Here is a 13,842-nt window from a genome sequence, read left to right as displayed (position 1 = left end):
AAAGCTCCTGAATGAATCAAATCCCCTTAAATTGATCATTTCCTTTTAAGGGAAATTTTAATTTGCTTTCAGTTAACTTTTGAACACCAGAGGGCGTGTGCACACAAGAACACGAATCAAAAATGGCGTTCACATTTGCTGCATTCTGCTATTTGCTGGCTATGTTATTAGCTGCAGTTCTCATATTCTTCGCAATATTTCACGTGAGTAACTACAGATGTGTAAAGGGTTTATTGATACATCAGCCTGCTATTTTAGTATTCCGATCGTAGCTGTAAATTTCATAATATTTGACCGTTAAGATCCAAGCCCTCGCCCATTAATGTAAACAATACATTGTGTCATTGAAATTGTGCAGTCATGACAGTGGCAGTGCACTCACTGTGGCGTGCTGAGCTTAACTGATTTTGTGATTACTCAAGTGCAAGTGTGTGGCTAGCAAGCAGAGAAGATTCTCATCATCTCTGGTTGTAGTAACTAGAAATTTCGAACGTTTGAGAACCTTGGTTTTCAAGTTGTTTGTGAATTGTGTACTATAGCCAAAATATTAAATTCTCGATCATGAGAGCCAACTTGGGTACGCACAGTTATTTGCGCCGAGCGTACTACGCAAATACCGGCGCTTACGGCGCAAACACAGCTTTTGAGAATTGACCAATCACACGATCGTTGCTAGGGCCTGGCAAGGTCAAGATTCGGTCATGCAGGTCGCGCGATCGTGTTATTCTATGAAAAGTACGCTGACACAGAAGGTACATCCTCTCATGATCGAGAAATTGTTATTTTGGCTATAGTACGTTAAATTTCGAACGTTTTTCAGCCTGATTCTCAGTTTGTCTAAGTTTTGAGTTTCAAATTTCAACATTAAATTCCACCCATCATGTTCGTTATCCTTGCTTTGAGTGAAAGATTGTCTGTTTTGAATTTTGTTGAACTTGAATTTTGAAAGTGTAATTTTTGATTTTTTTTATGGTCATGTTTTTTATGGGCACCTAAAAAGGGTGGCTTTGTTGCATTTAAGGCCAGAGTAATGGAAGACACATTCGTTCACGCCCGAATTTGAGATTTCTTGATATTTATCAACACTAACATGTATTCTTTCACTTGAAACTGACAAAATACAACTTCCTAATATTTACTTGTATTTTTGCTTGATTTATTTCACTCTTTTCAACTCTAAAAAGTCACATGGCTCAAGACAGCTTAGTAAATTGGCGGGAAATAATGAGTCAGAAATGCTTGTGAATGCGAAATATTGTGATTACTGGCAGCGATTCGCGTCAAGGCGTGACGCCAAGCGCAACTCTCGCTGCGTATGTCCGACGCAGTCAAGGCGCATTCGGTATGTTGTTAACGCCAGCAAATGTGATGTAAACAAAACAAAAATTTGCAGTGAAAAAAAGCCACTTAGATTTTTTAATTATTTTGGATTTTGGCGCACTAAAAGCAGACATTATAGATTCATTGGTGCAAAAAGATGCATATTTAGACCATGCACCAGATACAGCTTTTACAAGCGTGAAAGTCTTACCGTTTTAAAATATAAGGACGTTTTGTGCATAATTTTGACATTTTTTTACTAAAACGTCGATTTCTCAGAGTTCATTTTTGACAATATTGCACATTTTTGTGACAAGATAACTCGAAAAATATGCAAGCAAAAGGTAAACATTTTGCACTATCGTTTAGAGCACATCAAAGTCTAGGGAAGGTTTTCTCATTTTTTCAAAATATTTGTTTTAAACAAAAATATACACCATTATGTGCAATTTTTAGCTTAATAGAGTGATAAAATAGTTTTTTTCACATGTTTTTTGCAATATTTTGAAAAATAAGACAATTTCAAAAAATAAAAAACCTTCCCTAAGTTCATGTCTCTTCTCCATGAAAAACTAACTAAAAAGTTTTTACTCGAACGGATTTTTTTTAACTTGTCACAAAAAAATTGGGGTAAAAAGTGCATTTTGTGATTTTTTCAAAAACTTGAGATTTTTGAACAAATCTGACGTCACCATGGGATTCCTTGACTCATTTCCTTTCCAAAAATGTATAGTTTTATATACTTTCGACATACAATTAAAAAATAATGATGCTCGAAAAGGTCCATGTTCTCTCCCATTACTCTGCCCTTAATAGTATAATACTCATATTTTCATCCTTATTTTGCTTGTTACACCCTGTATATTACATGTATGGGTCACCCTGTATAATGACTCCCATTGTATCGTTTCTGAAATCGTCTGAGTATATGCTCTCAGAATATAGACCACTTGACATCACTGACACTGTTTATCAACAAAGGCGAGGGACTCGTCTATCGATATGCTCGGACGATCTGCTACACTGTTAAATGGCTTTCTGGTACTATATGAAATGTGGCGGGCGATTTAAAATGCACGTGCCCTTAGCAAACTACGATGCGTCACGCACACTGCATGCGCGTATTTAAGCGCCAGCCCCGGGTCAAAGCAGGGGCGGCAAAATCGAAGGGCGGCGGGAAGAAGAAGGCGGCAAAAAGAGGGCGGCGGAAGAAGAAGGGCGGCAAAAAGAATTAGTAAAGGAAAAAGGGCGGAAAATGTGAAAATTTTTACTATACATCAAAATGTGTTGCTTTTGGGGCGGTAGCGCCTGTAAATCCTTTTTTTTTGTTGTTGCTCTTCACTTTTTCAAACGACCGTAAAAAAAATTGGGGCAACCTTTTCGGGCTGTTGAGGAAGGGGCGGCAAAATTGGAATTTCTTCAGCCCCCCGGGGAAGGGGCGGCCACGGTACGCCACTGCACTGCAGGGCAAAAAACAATGGAAATTGCCATAATTTGCGCGTATACTGCTGGGCAATGACGTCACATGCCAAGTGGTTTATATATACTTTTATTGGGTTCTATTAAATGTAAACTTTTGAAGTTATAGTACCCGGTACATTGTACCAAACCTGTAAGCATGTAATTTGTTTGAAAAATACACATGCGACGCAACTGGTGCCCAACATAAAAAAACATGACCTTAAATGCGATTGCCTGTTGTGATCGGTTTATGTTTACTTCTGAATTTCCATTGCTTTACACAGTGTCATGATCATGGCATGCTTCAGCGAATCCAACTAGATTTCTAATGCAACACTACAGTGAACAATCTTTAGCCTCGAATGTGAAACTCATTGGTGAGCAAATTCGTGGCTAAACTAGATTTAATTGGATGCGATCACCCATCATGATCCGTTGTGTTTACTTCTGAACTTCTACATGTAATTGCTTTACACTGTGTCATGCTTCAGCAATTTCAAGTAGATTTTGAATGCATTGGACTCTAATCTGGAACTCTATCCTGGTTCCAGTCCGCTTATTTCAAGGCTTGGTTAAAATATCATAGAATTGATTTAAAAGTATGGTACCAGTAGTATAAACAAATGTATGGAATTGGGTAAGGGTAATTCCAAGCAAAGTATTCCCAAGTGAAAACTGTCAATCTGGTACGTCCAGGTATGTACTTTCAAAATATATTTTTTCTTGATTTTCTTGTACATAAATTAAGGACCTGTCAAAGAGAAAAGAAAAACCAGCAACAAGTTTTTTAGTCATTTTCATATATACATTTGTAGGACAAGTATAATAATTGCACATCCGATCGGTAGCTTCTGAACTGGTCCAATTTCAGTCAGATTGGTTCTGAATCAGGATTGGAGGAAAAACAATTATTTTCATGCAAAATCAAGGCTTCAAAATTCAAGACAGCTGTGAGCTATAAAAACATTTCTTATTTTACCAGTTTTAACTTTTTGCCATACTCGCAGGGCATCAGAATTAATCGAGTCAAGGAGTGTTGCATTTTGTTATTTTGTTATACTTAGTACAGTTTGGGATCAGATCAGTTGACTTGGCAAGCACAATAATCGATGATTGGCCGATCACAATGATCGATGATTGGCCGATCACAATGATCGATGATTGGCCGATCACAATGATCGATGATTGGCCGATCACAATGATCGATGATTGACCGATTCAGATCTACATGACTTTTGTAGGGGAATCAGTGCATCACTAGTTTGCAGATTGGAAGGACTTGTGTTAACAGTATCATCTAGCTGCCAGGTTGATATGGACTTCAACTTCAATTTATTGTAAATAGGTATTTACCAAAGTTAGCACCATACAATGATTTTTGATGTTCATAGATTTGTACTTTTCTATATTACATTTCAGATAATTGCTTTTGATGAACTTAAAACAGATTACAAGAACCCAATAGATCAATGCAACAGCCTTAATCCAGTAAGTATAAAAATGAAAGGTCAAATGCAGGGAAAATTCATTGAATTGATAACATGTCTTCTAAGGCAGGCAGCAAAACCTGGGTACTTGCCGTTTGCATCCCGTCCCGTCCCGTCCCACTGTTTGTCCGACACGCTTTCTACAGCGGGGGGGGTGGGAATTCTGAAAAGCTGTAAAAAGGGTGGGGGTTAAAATTTTGCTGTATAAAGAGTGGGATTCTAAAAAGCGTGGGAGCAATATATAAAGCGTGTGGGTTACGATACCAATTGAAAAAATATAATATAATAAAGTAATTTGATGATCCGTTGAAAAACATTCATATTTTCTTCATAAATCTCGAAAGAAAATGTCATAAATTAATTTGCTGATGTTTTCGATTCATACGATGTCACCCATAGTAGAATCGAGCGCCGTGAATTTTATGAATGAATATAATTTTCAGCCTCGTCACCAGTTGCTTTGGCCCGCTTCGCTGCACACTAGAAGTGGGGCGATCGGAACCACAGCGCCTGTGTAGAGACTGATTTATCGGAAATTCGGAACCGATTCAGGATATCAGGCATGTGCAGAAGTTCACGCGTGTTGTTGTCATCTGATGAATAAAACGAAATTGATGTTGAAAATGGCTTCGAAAAAAGCGACGCACAGTTCGTTCAGGGACCTTTTGGGGCGAGTAATTGTGCCAATATAATGTTGCAAATGTTTCAGATAATGAATAAAATCATGAGTGTTTGTTAGATGAGGATAAATTCTGCATCAATTCGGACTCTGAAATGGACAATGGCGGGTGCAGATTGTGAGAACCCGGAAGTGACTATGTTGGTATGTACGGTAATTGCGGTAGCGACGAAGCTCCCGAATTTGACAACTACAATGTTGAAAGCTTTGGTCAAAAAAGGGTGGGGGTTCAATTTTTGGAAAAAAGGGTGTATACCTAAAAAGCGTGGCGGAAAAATAAAAAGGGTGGGGGTTTGACCCCCTGACAAACAGTGCGTCCCCTTTGTGTCCTACCCCTGCCCGAATTCACTTAAAGGGCTACCCAAGGGTCATTATTTACAAGCCTTGCCCTAGCCTAGTTTGTATAAAAAGTTCATTGGTTCTTCACCTGGGAACCAATGGAGAACAGTGCCAGTGCATTGATTGGTCACCCCAGGTTAAATAATAAATAAACAGTGCCAGTGCATTGATTGGTCACCCCAGGTTAAATAATAAATAAATAAATAAATAAATAAATAAATAAATAAGTTTATAAACTTACTCTCTATGAGTCCCTAGCCAAAAAATCCAAACAAAAGCACACAAATCCAATTACAAAGAGTTCAATGTCAAACAAAAGGTATTATACTAATTACTATTGCTACTAATTACTCCACTTTAACTTGATCCATCACCAATTGTACCCAGGTACCCACCCATGTTATAGGGTACTAGAGCACACAATTACCTGTGAAGTCACACTAATGTCTTCTGGATAACTGAGTACGATAGATGATCAGAATGTTTTTTTAGTTTAGATCCTCATTCCACTGACTATTAAGTATGACACCAAAAGTTTGATTGATATTGATGGGAACACTTGCTAACCTGAATTCTTCCCTTCTCCACAAGTGTCCACAATGTCAGATTACAATGTTAAGCATCTTACAGCAAGCATACACTAAAACAACATAAAACATACATAATTGTTCTCTGTTTGCGACCTAACATTTAAATTCATATATTGAAACTTTTCTTGATCCAATCTTTTTCCAGCTTGTGTTACCAGAGTATATCATCCACATTTTCTTTAATGTGTTATTCTTACTGGCTGGACAGATAGGTACCGTGGCACTCAATCTGCCTCTCATTGGTTATCATATCTATAGGTAAGAACATAGGCATTCTTTTTTTTGTATTTCTGTTTTTATTGCCCTGTACTTGGAACTGGTGGGTGGAGAAAGATACATCGAGATAACCACCAGTCCCCTTCTTCATTTCAACTACATGACAACAACATTAGAGTGAAACTATTATATGCAGAGCATTCAAATAGATTGCAATGATGACTATAAAAACAATTGTAATTGATTCCCACCACTCGTAAAAGGTGCTGTGATATATGCCTATAGCTGCAAAAGCTGAGGCCAGGACAGATAAAACCGTGAGCCTATGGCAAAAGGACAATGCAAAAGCTAATTGCCTGGCTAAGACACATGAAAAAGGCCATCACAGCCCCCATAGAAGTGGTAAGTCCCAATTTGAATATGCAATGAGTCATCATAGGCATTCTTGCACAAAGGCAGGTAAATATTTGCAGGAATCACCAATGATTCTTTGTAACAACTGTCTTATCAGGCTCAGTGTTAGTACATGTATATATTTGATTGCAAGAAGCTGATCTGATTCCTGCTGAGTGATGTGAATAATAATGCCATACATGTACATTACTTTTGGCATCTCAATTAAATGCAATTTTATGAAGGACTGAGAATTTTGAAAAATAAAATTGATGTGAAAATGCCATACTACAAAAATGTACACTTCTCATTGTGCACAAGACCTGAGCTAGATATATCACATTCAAGCAACTTCCGTCAATTTTGGTGAAAAAATCAGAAAGGGTGTATTTAACTATAAATGATGCATGCATCCCAGGTAATTTGTTTCAAATATATTTTTTGTATGTTATATTTTCATTTTAGATATGCCAACAGGCCTGTAATGAGTCAAGCAGGGTTATATGACCCTACTACCATTATGAATGCTGATGTACTATCACGCTGTATGAGAGAAGGGTGGATTAAGCTTGCCTTCTATCTCCTATCATTTTTCTACTATCTGTATAGGTAGGTGTACATTGAATTAAAATTACTGTGTTGAAAGAGTGGTATCAGGGCTCAAAGAATATGGGGCAGTTGGGCAATTTACCCCTGTTATTTTTTCTGAAATAGCACTCTACATGTAAAAATGAGCAACACTCATTGGATGGGGGCAATTTTTCGTAATAAAATTTATAAATAGCCCCATAAAAATATGAATTCTTTGAGGCCTGAGGTGTATCATTTTTTGTTCTGTATTTTATTAACATTTTATAAAGGGTAAATCACTTGCCTGTTAAATCCTGCATTTACTGAGCTATATTTTGGAACAAATTTAAAGAAGGAAAGGTGAAAAAAATGACTAAAACATACAAGTTCAAAAATAAAGATTGTTGAACTTTACCCTGCCCTGGATGATTGATGGTCTACCTTACCATATAGGCCTATATTTTAAATATTACATTTATAAGCAAAATATACTTCCAAAAGCATCTTGTAGTTTATTATATAACCACCTCCTTCATATAAAAGGTTAATTCATAGATGGGGTTACTAGTGTGGATTCGTCTTTTGACATTAAAAGCATGTTGAGTTGCATTTTTCTATGCCATAATTTAGTGATGCTAAGCCAAATGTTTATTAACCTGCACAATTTCAATGCCAAAAAGTGTACCATGGTAAATTCTAGTGTGCGATGCTATCCTGCTTTATCACCACTGTTGCACTAATATCTAACACTACCCTTGCTAATCACAATATTTTTCGCGGCACAAATGGCCTATAGAAAAAAAAGGAAATATTTGCGAGTTTGAAAATTGTGTGAGTTTGTGTCATTTGTGAAGTTCACAAAATGTTCATGCACACAAACATTCCATGCTGTACACTGAACTAGCTTAGAACGGTACCTACAAGTCCTATTTCAGCACATTTTCCTTCTCATAAAAATCTTCCTTTTCTGGTAAGAATATTTTCAACCAAGTATGCATAATACATCTTTATTGCAGTTTCTGGGTGCACCGTTTCAAGCCATTCAGCTCACCGTAGATGCCATTGTTGTCCAAAATATGGTTGTAGACTTTTAACATAATTCCTCAAACCTGATATGTATTATCCATTCTTGATTCTAGTCCAAATCTTCTTTGCTTTGCCTTACCATACATCTACTGTTACTGAGACTTAATATTAGCTAAGAAGGGAAATATTGCGATGGTGTAATGTATCCCTTCTGTATGTATGTTTCATTGTGGTGTAGATTTCCATGCTCTAATTCTCTTATCTTAGCAATAGTGACCGTTTCTTAATCGCACTGCAAAATTGATGTCAAAGAATCCTTTTTCTCATTCATGTATCTTTTATCTCACCTATGACTCAAGAGTCACTCACTCACTCACTCACTCACTCACTCACTGTAGTGTAATCATCTGCTTTGCCATTGTATACATTTACACCAGATGTACATGATCTCCTTCATCACCCCAAGCCGGGGTTAGCAAGTATCATTCACTGTATTTTGTTACTTGAGCTTGATTTATCATATTATTTTAATATGTAGTTGATTTTTTTCCTTGCAACTATTTATTTGCTTTTTATTTCAAATGAAAAGCTTGCCATTTGAGAACTTGATTTGACTATTTTAAGTTTTGATCTGCAAGTAACTTTCTCACAATCCTTTTAAGTCTTTTTACCATTATTTCAGTTGATTCTCTTGACTACCAGTTGCCCATGTGTTAGAATGCTGTGATGAAAGAAATTAGAACTCTGTATTAAGCGTTAGTCATAAATATTTGATTGAAAAATATAACTACATGTATGTGCATGTAGAGATATCCAAAAATTTAGGCAGTCCAAATTTATTCAGAAATATCATCTGGTAAATTTGTAGATGAGGAAGGTTGTTTGTAATTCCAGTTCTGTGTTGAATATATTCAATAAGGATATGCATTGTAGGCATAATAGAATGCAAAGCAAAAATGTACCAAATATGTTACCGCAGAAGATACAGCAATAATGCTATACACGTGTATGGCTTTTATTTTAAAACTTATTGGCCTGCTTGTCAATCATTCACCTCTTACTAAATGTGTACTTTTCTGGACATTGTACATACACATACAATGTATGAAATTTTCTGTGCACTGTTTTGTGCGTTATGATTTTAATATGACTTCTTTTTCCTTCTTATTTTTCTTAACAGTATGATCTATGTATTAGTATCATCATAGTGTTACACACAGGGAAACAAACAGCACACCAGGAGAGGGGAATAATGACTGAACTGTGTTAAAGGAACACACGAGGATTAAAAATATCCTTATGGGAACAGAGTTGATGAATAGACTTCTACTGAGGGATAAAGAACTGTTGCAAAGTATTGCTTGTATTACATCAAGGATACACAGGGAATAGTCAGTGCTCAGACTTTAAATATAAACTGTTTGAAAATAAAGCTGGTAAAGCAGCTACTAAGTCCGTATATATGCAATGTTATGTTTACAGATATGTATTTCTTGTTTATTTATTCATGGTATTTTTTGATTAGGCAGCGGGAAATTGACTGTCTTGCATTCTAATCGGGTATTCATTTGTCAATGTTGATTGGCAATTTAAATTGGCAATCATCACTGGCAGAGATAAACTCAGAATGTTGCAGTTGACTTAATCCTTAGATGGCATGTGTCTGCACTCAGAGTATAACACATATATTTTTTTTGGTAAATGAGCAAGACAGCCAATCATAGCATAACATGTGACATTGATGCAACATTCCCAATTTATCTCTGCCAGTGATGATAGTAAATCACTTTGTGACTTTCATAATGGACATTGCTTTGTTACCCTACGAAACCACACCATGTCGTAATGTATATGTTGTGTGCAGACAAAATCAATCCAAATTAGGCATTGAATTGAGACATGCCGCTTTCATGATGTTGAACTTTGACTGCAGTCAATTTAGTAGCCTACTTGGGATCAAGCCTGGAAATAAGTGGACTGGAACCAGGAGCAATTTGTTTTTGAACATTGCTCCTGGTTCACTGGGATTTTACAAGAGCCATGATCAATTTCTGAAGAAACAGGAGCAATTTTCAAATAGAAAATCTTTTTTGCTTATACAATATGGCAAACCAGCACTACTACATCAAGTGCAAAACTGGAACCAGAAGCAATTTGTTTTAGAAAACTGCTCCTGGTTCATGTGAATTTTACAAGGACCGAGCAATTGGTGGCAAATTTGCTCCCCCGCGCCAGCTTATTTCAAGACTGGGATTGATTTTGACAAAACAACAAAATGCATTTTAGAACTTAAAAATAATTGGACAAAATATTGCTTATCAATGCAAATTTTGCAACTTTTATTTGTTCAAACTGAACCATACATGTTACGTATATGTGAAGTGTTAGAAATACATATTTAGATTCCTTAGCTCTGGTACCTGTATGTATAGCAGGGATAGGCAATATTTTCACATCATCGAGCCAAAAGTATTTGTCAAATTATGCAGGCCGCACACACTTCAGTTTTAGACAACAGCATCTGGAGAAAACACAATTTAACAAAGTGAAAAATTATGATTTTACACAACGGGTATAACAGACAAAGCTGAGGGTTGTTTTGTTCAAAAACCTTGCTTATGTAGGCCATGGAAATAGTAGATATCTACTATTTCCATGTGTAAGTTAAAGAAATTAAAAACATTTTTCATTTGTAGATGGTCTTGCGAGCCACATGAAAATTTCTGGCAGGCTACAGTGCAGGTTGTTAATCCCTGGTAGAATTGTAAAACATGTTCTGTTATTATGACACAACACATCAACAGTGACTTAGCAAGGAATTGGTTTTTTTGTTTGGGGGGGGGGGTACCAAATTTGTGTGATGAATATTACAATGAAAATGGTTATTTGACATACCAAATACAAACTGATACTGATACCTAAAGTACAAATTGTTCTAAAAGTAATGATCAGAGAGGCTATGAGGCATTTTTGTCTTGTCCTTTGCAAGCGGCCTTTGATGCACTTTTTTGTTATGACCTGTTACCTTGTGATTGCAAGCAGGTAGATCAGGCACCGTACTTGGTTTTAAAGTTGCTTGCCAAAACCTATCCCATCAAGGCATAAACATTCCTTTGTTTAAGAAAAATATGGTAGTGATCGCAGAGGATTTATCCTTTGTATTTCTAAAAAAAATCAGATGCAGGCACATGGTTTAATCAAGGTTGAAAATAAGCAGGCCACAGGTCTTGTTTTAGGCCCATGAGTTGCCTACTGTAGGACATTGAAGATAAAAAAATCACATCACCAGGCTACACTCTTTGTTCTGAACCATAGCCCGTCACCATACCCAAGAAATAGGAAATGGGGAACCAAAGGAGTTTCTCTGCAACGTGAGGTTAGAATTTGAGCTATTTTTTGGACAGTAGACTATTGAACTGTGCCATTGGATATTATAATTTGGTTCATCTCAAGTTTGGTAGTGACGTATGTGTGTATTTTGCTCGCCGCAGTATGAAATCACGCGTGTAAAGTTAAACGCCCTAAGTGTACACACACGTGTACATGGGCGGTTTGTTGACACGCTTGCGGCTAACACTTAGTTCTGGTCCTGAGTACTAAATTCAAATGACACAGGACTCACTTGAGTCCAGGTAGAAAAGGTCTTATTTTCATCAATCATATAACTGATGACTTCAACAAGTTTGTTCAATAATACTAGCATGAAAGTTCATCTGTCCTGGTAGACATCATAATTTACTGTCTTAAACTTCTGATCTCAGCACAAGATTGAAAAGTGTCCAAAAGGTCACTACATGTATAATTTGTTGCAAGGTTCCTTTTATGAGTTAACCATCGTGTATATGCTTGCGACCTCAAACGTGAGCATTTGTGGAAAATAATATGCGCTGGATGGCTGGCAGAATGCATAATTTGTAAAAGGAATTTTGCAAAAAATTGTAGATCCCTAAATTAAACTTGGGTTGCCAGTCTCCTGATGAATTTCAAAGGTATGGCCATAAATTTTGAGGTATGTCTAATCTGGTGTTGAGATCAAAAATTTAAAATAGTAAGTAAGTATGTTCAATGTTTATGAAGACCAAATGTGGAAATTAATGTCACATTGTGAAAAATATTTCAAATCATATCAAGTGTGTGTATTTTGTTTGTCTTGTCAAAGTCAAGACCTCAACTCATTGTAAAACAGTGTTTATATTTGGCTGGTTAGCAATAGAATTCAGTATAAATCAGGGACGGATTTAAGCAGTGGCCCGGTGGCCCGGGGCCAGTTGATTTTGCCTCGGGCCAGTAAACTTCCAACAATACTGGCCCGGCGGGCCACTAGATTTTTGATCCTGATCATATGAGGCAAGATATAATCAGCGATGGACACAGTTGGACACAGTTTCTGCTCCACATGTCACCTGTGTGTAATTTATATTTTTATTTAATGATTTTTTGTCCATTTATTCTTATCCTTGTGTTGCAAGCAAGTTGGAAATTAATATACGGCCGCATTTTACGGCGATGTAGGCCTACATACTATTTCCAAGCTCTTTCATGCTCTATCTGATGATGATAGCGATATCGCAAATACCGCATACTTGAACCTTTTCTTTCGTGAACTTTTGGAACTATAGATTTATTAATTAAGGAAGGACTACTGACTGAACTTGTGTTGGTGACTAGTCTCTCTATATTGAATACGCTCAGTACAAAACAATTAAAAATGTTCAGGTTTGCTTGAATTAAAGTGGCACCATAGATCCTGGAAAAAGATTTTTAGGGTCCATGGTGGCACAGAATAAAATAATGGTAGTCTCTAACTTTAAAAGTCGCATTGGAACGTGCAGGTCCGTAACCAGGATTTGTAAAAAGTGGACTTTTGTTCAAAATTAGGACCTTTTCTGACCGACAAGGACTGAAAATCTCTATTTTTCGCTTGCTACGCTCGTGAATGGGACTTTTTGGGTCAAAATAGGGGACTTTTTTGGGGAATTTGGCGAGGGGGTGTTCACCACCTGCCCCTGTTTACGGGCATGGGAACATATTATATATCTTTATTTGCACTTTTTGGCGTAGAACATATTGAAAAAGTTGGGCCAGTAAATTTATTGCAGGGCCAGTAGATTTGCCGTTTCACTGGCCCGGAGGGCCAGTAGAAAACTGAAACCTAAGTCTGTCCCTGGTATAAATATGTAGTAAATGTACAATACCATGCTTTGTATTAAAATGTTCTCTTATTTTCTTACGTGATCTGCTGTTTGTGATGTAAAGAATAAAATGCTTTGTAAACTTTTAGCTCTTTCATAAGTCATTTCATAATGTGTGAGTAGATTCTGTTTTGGTTGTAGTTACACAATGATAAAAAGTAACTAGAAGTGTTAAGTCTTATTGTTTCCATATAGAATTGCAGATTCATACATAGTGGTAATAAAATGAAAGTAATTTAAATTAAACTTCAACACTACTTGTTTATTACCGGGAGTGCTTTTGAGGAACTTCCTCGTCATCAGCCGATGTTGTTGGCTCTGATGTATTTCTTTGAAATGGCTAGAGACCACCTGATCAGGTGGGACAACCTGATAAAAGCCAGGGGCGGGATTTTTCCGACTTTGGTGACGTCATCATGTGTAATATCACCTGATCAGATTAGTCTCAAGCCATTTCCAAGTAATGCATCAAAACCAACAACATCAACTAATGACGAGGAAGTTCCTCGAAAGCGCTCCCTGTAAGCGAAAATTAACAAGTAGTGTTGAAGTTTAATTTAAATTACTAT

At 36.8% G+C, this 13,842-nt stretch overlaps 1 protein-coding gene across 1 annotated transcript; it reads left to right on the top strand.

The window, feature by feature from the left end:
- Positions 1–84: 84 nt before the first annotated feature.
- On the top strand, positions 85–11,887 carry LOC140152590 (protein cornichon homolog 1-like). The gene is made up of 5 exons (XM_072174986.1): positions 85–203; positions 4,201–4,269; positions 6,022–6,134; positions 6,951–7,094; positions 9,262–11,887. Exons 1-5 carry the CDS (start codon positions 123–125, stop codon positions 9,287–9,289), a joined length of 435 nt encoding a protein of 144 aa, XP_072031087.1. The 5' UTR covers positions 85–122; the 3' UTR covers positions 9,290–11,887.
- Positions 11,888–13,842: the final 1,955 nt, after the last annotated feature.

This window comes from Amphiura filiformis, chromosome 5 (genome assembly GCF_039555335.1).
Source record: "Amphiura filiformis chromosome 5, Afil_fr2py, whole genome shotgun sequence".
Lineage (NCBI taxonomy): Eukaryota > Metazoa > Echinodermata > Ophiuroidea > Amphilepidida > Amphiuridae > Amphiura > Amphiura filiformis.
This window is presented reverse-complemented; position numbering and strand designations above follow the sequence as displayed.

What these genes read in the sequence shown, in the direction of transcription:
- LOC140152590 (XM_072174986.1), top strand. Translation starts at nt 123, where the DNA reads ATGGCGTTCACATTTGCTGCATTCTGCTATTTGCTGGCTATGTTATTA. An exon ending in ATTGGTTATCATATCTATAG is followed by an intron (nt 6,135 to 6,950) that starts GTAAGAACATAG and finishes TTTTCATTTTAG; the next exon opens with ATATGCCAACAGGCCTGTAA. An exon ending in TTTTTCTACTATCTGTATAG is followed by an intron (nt 7,095 to 9,261) that starts GTAGGTGTACAT and finishes TTTTCTTAACAG; the next exon opens with TATGATCTATGTATTAGTAT.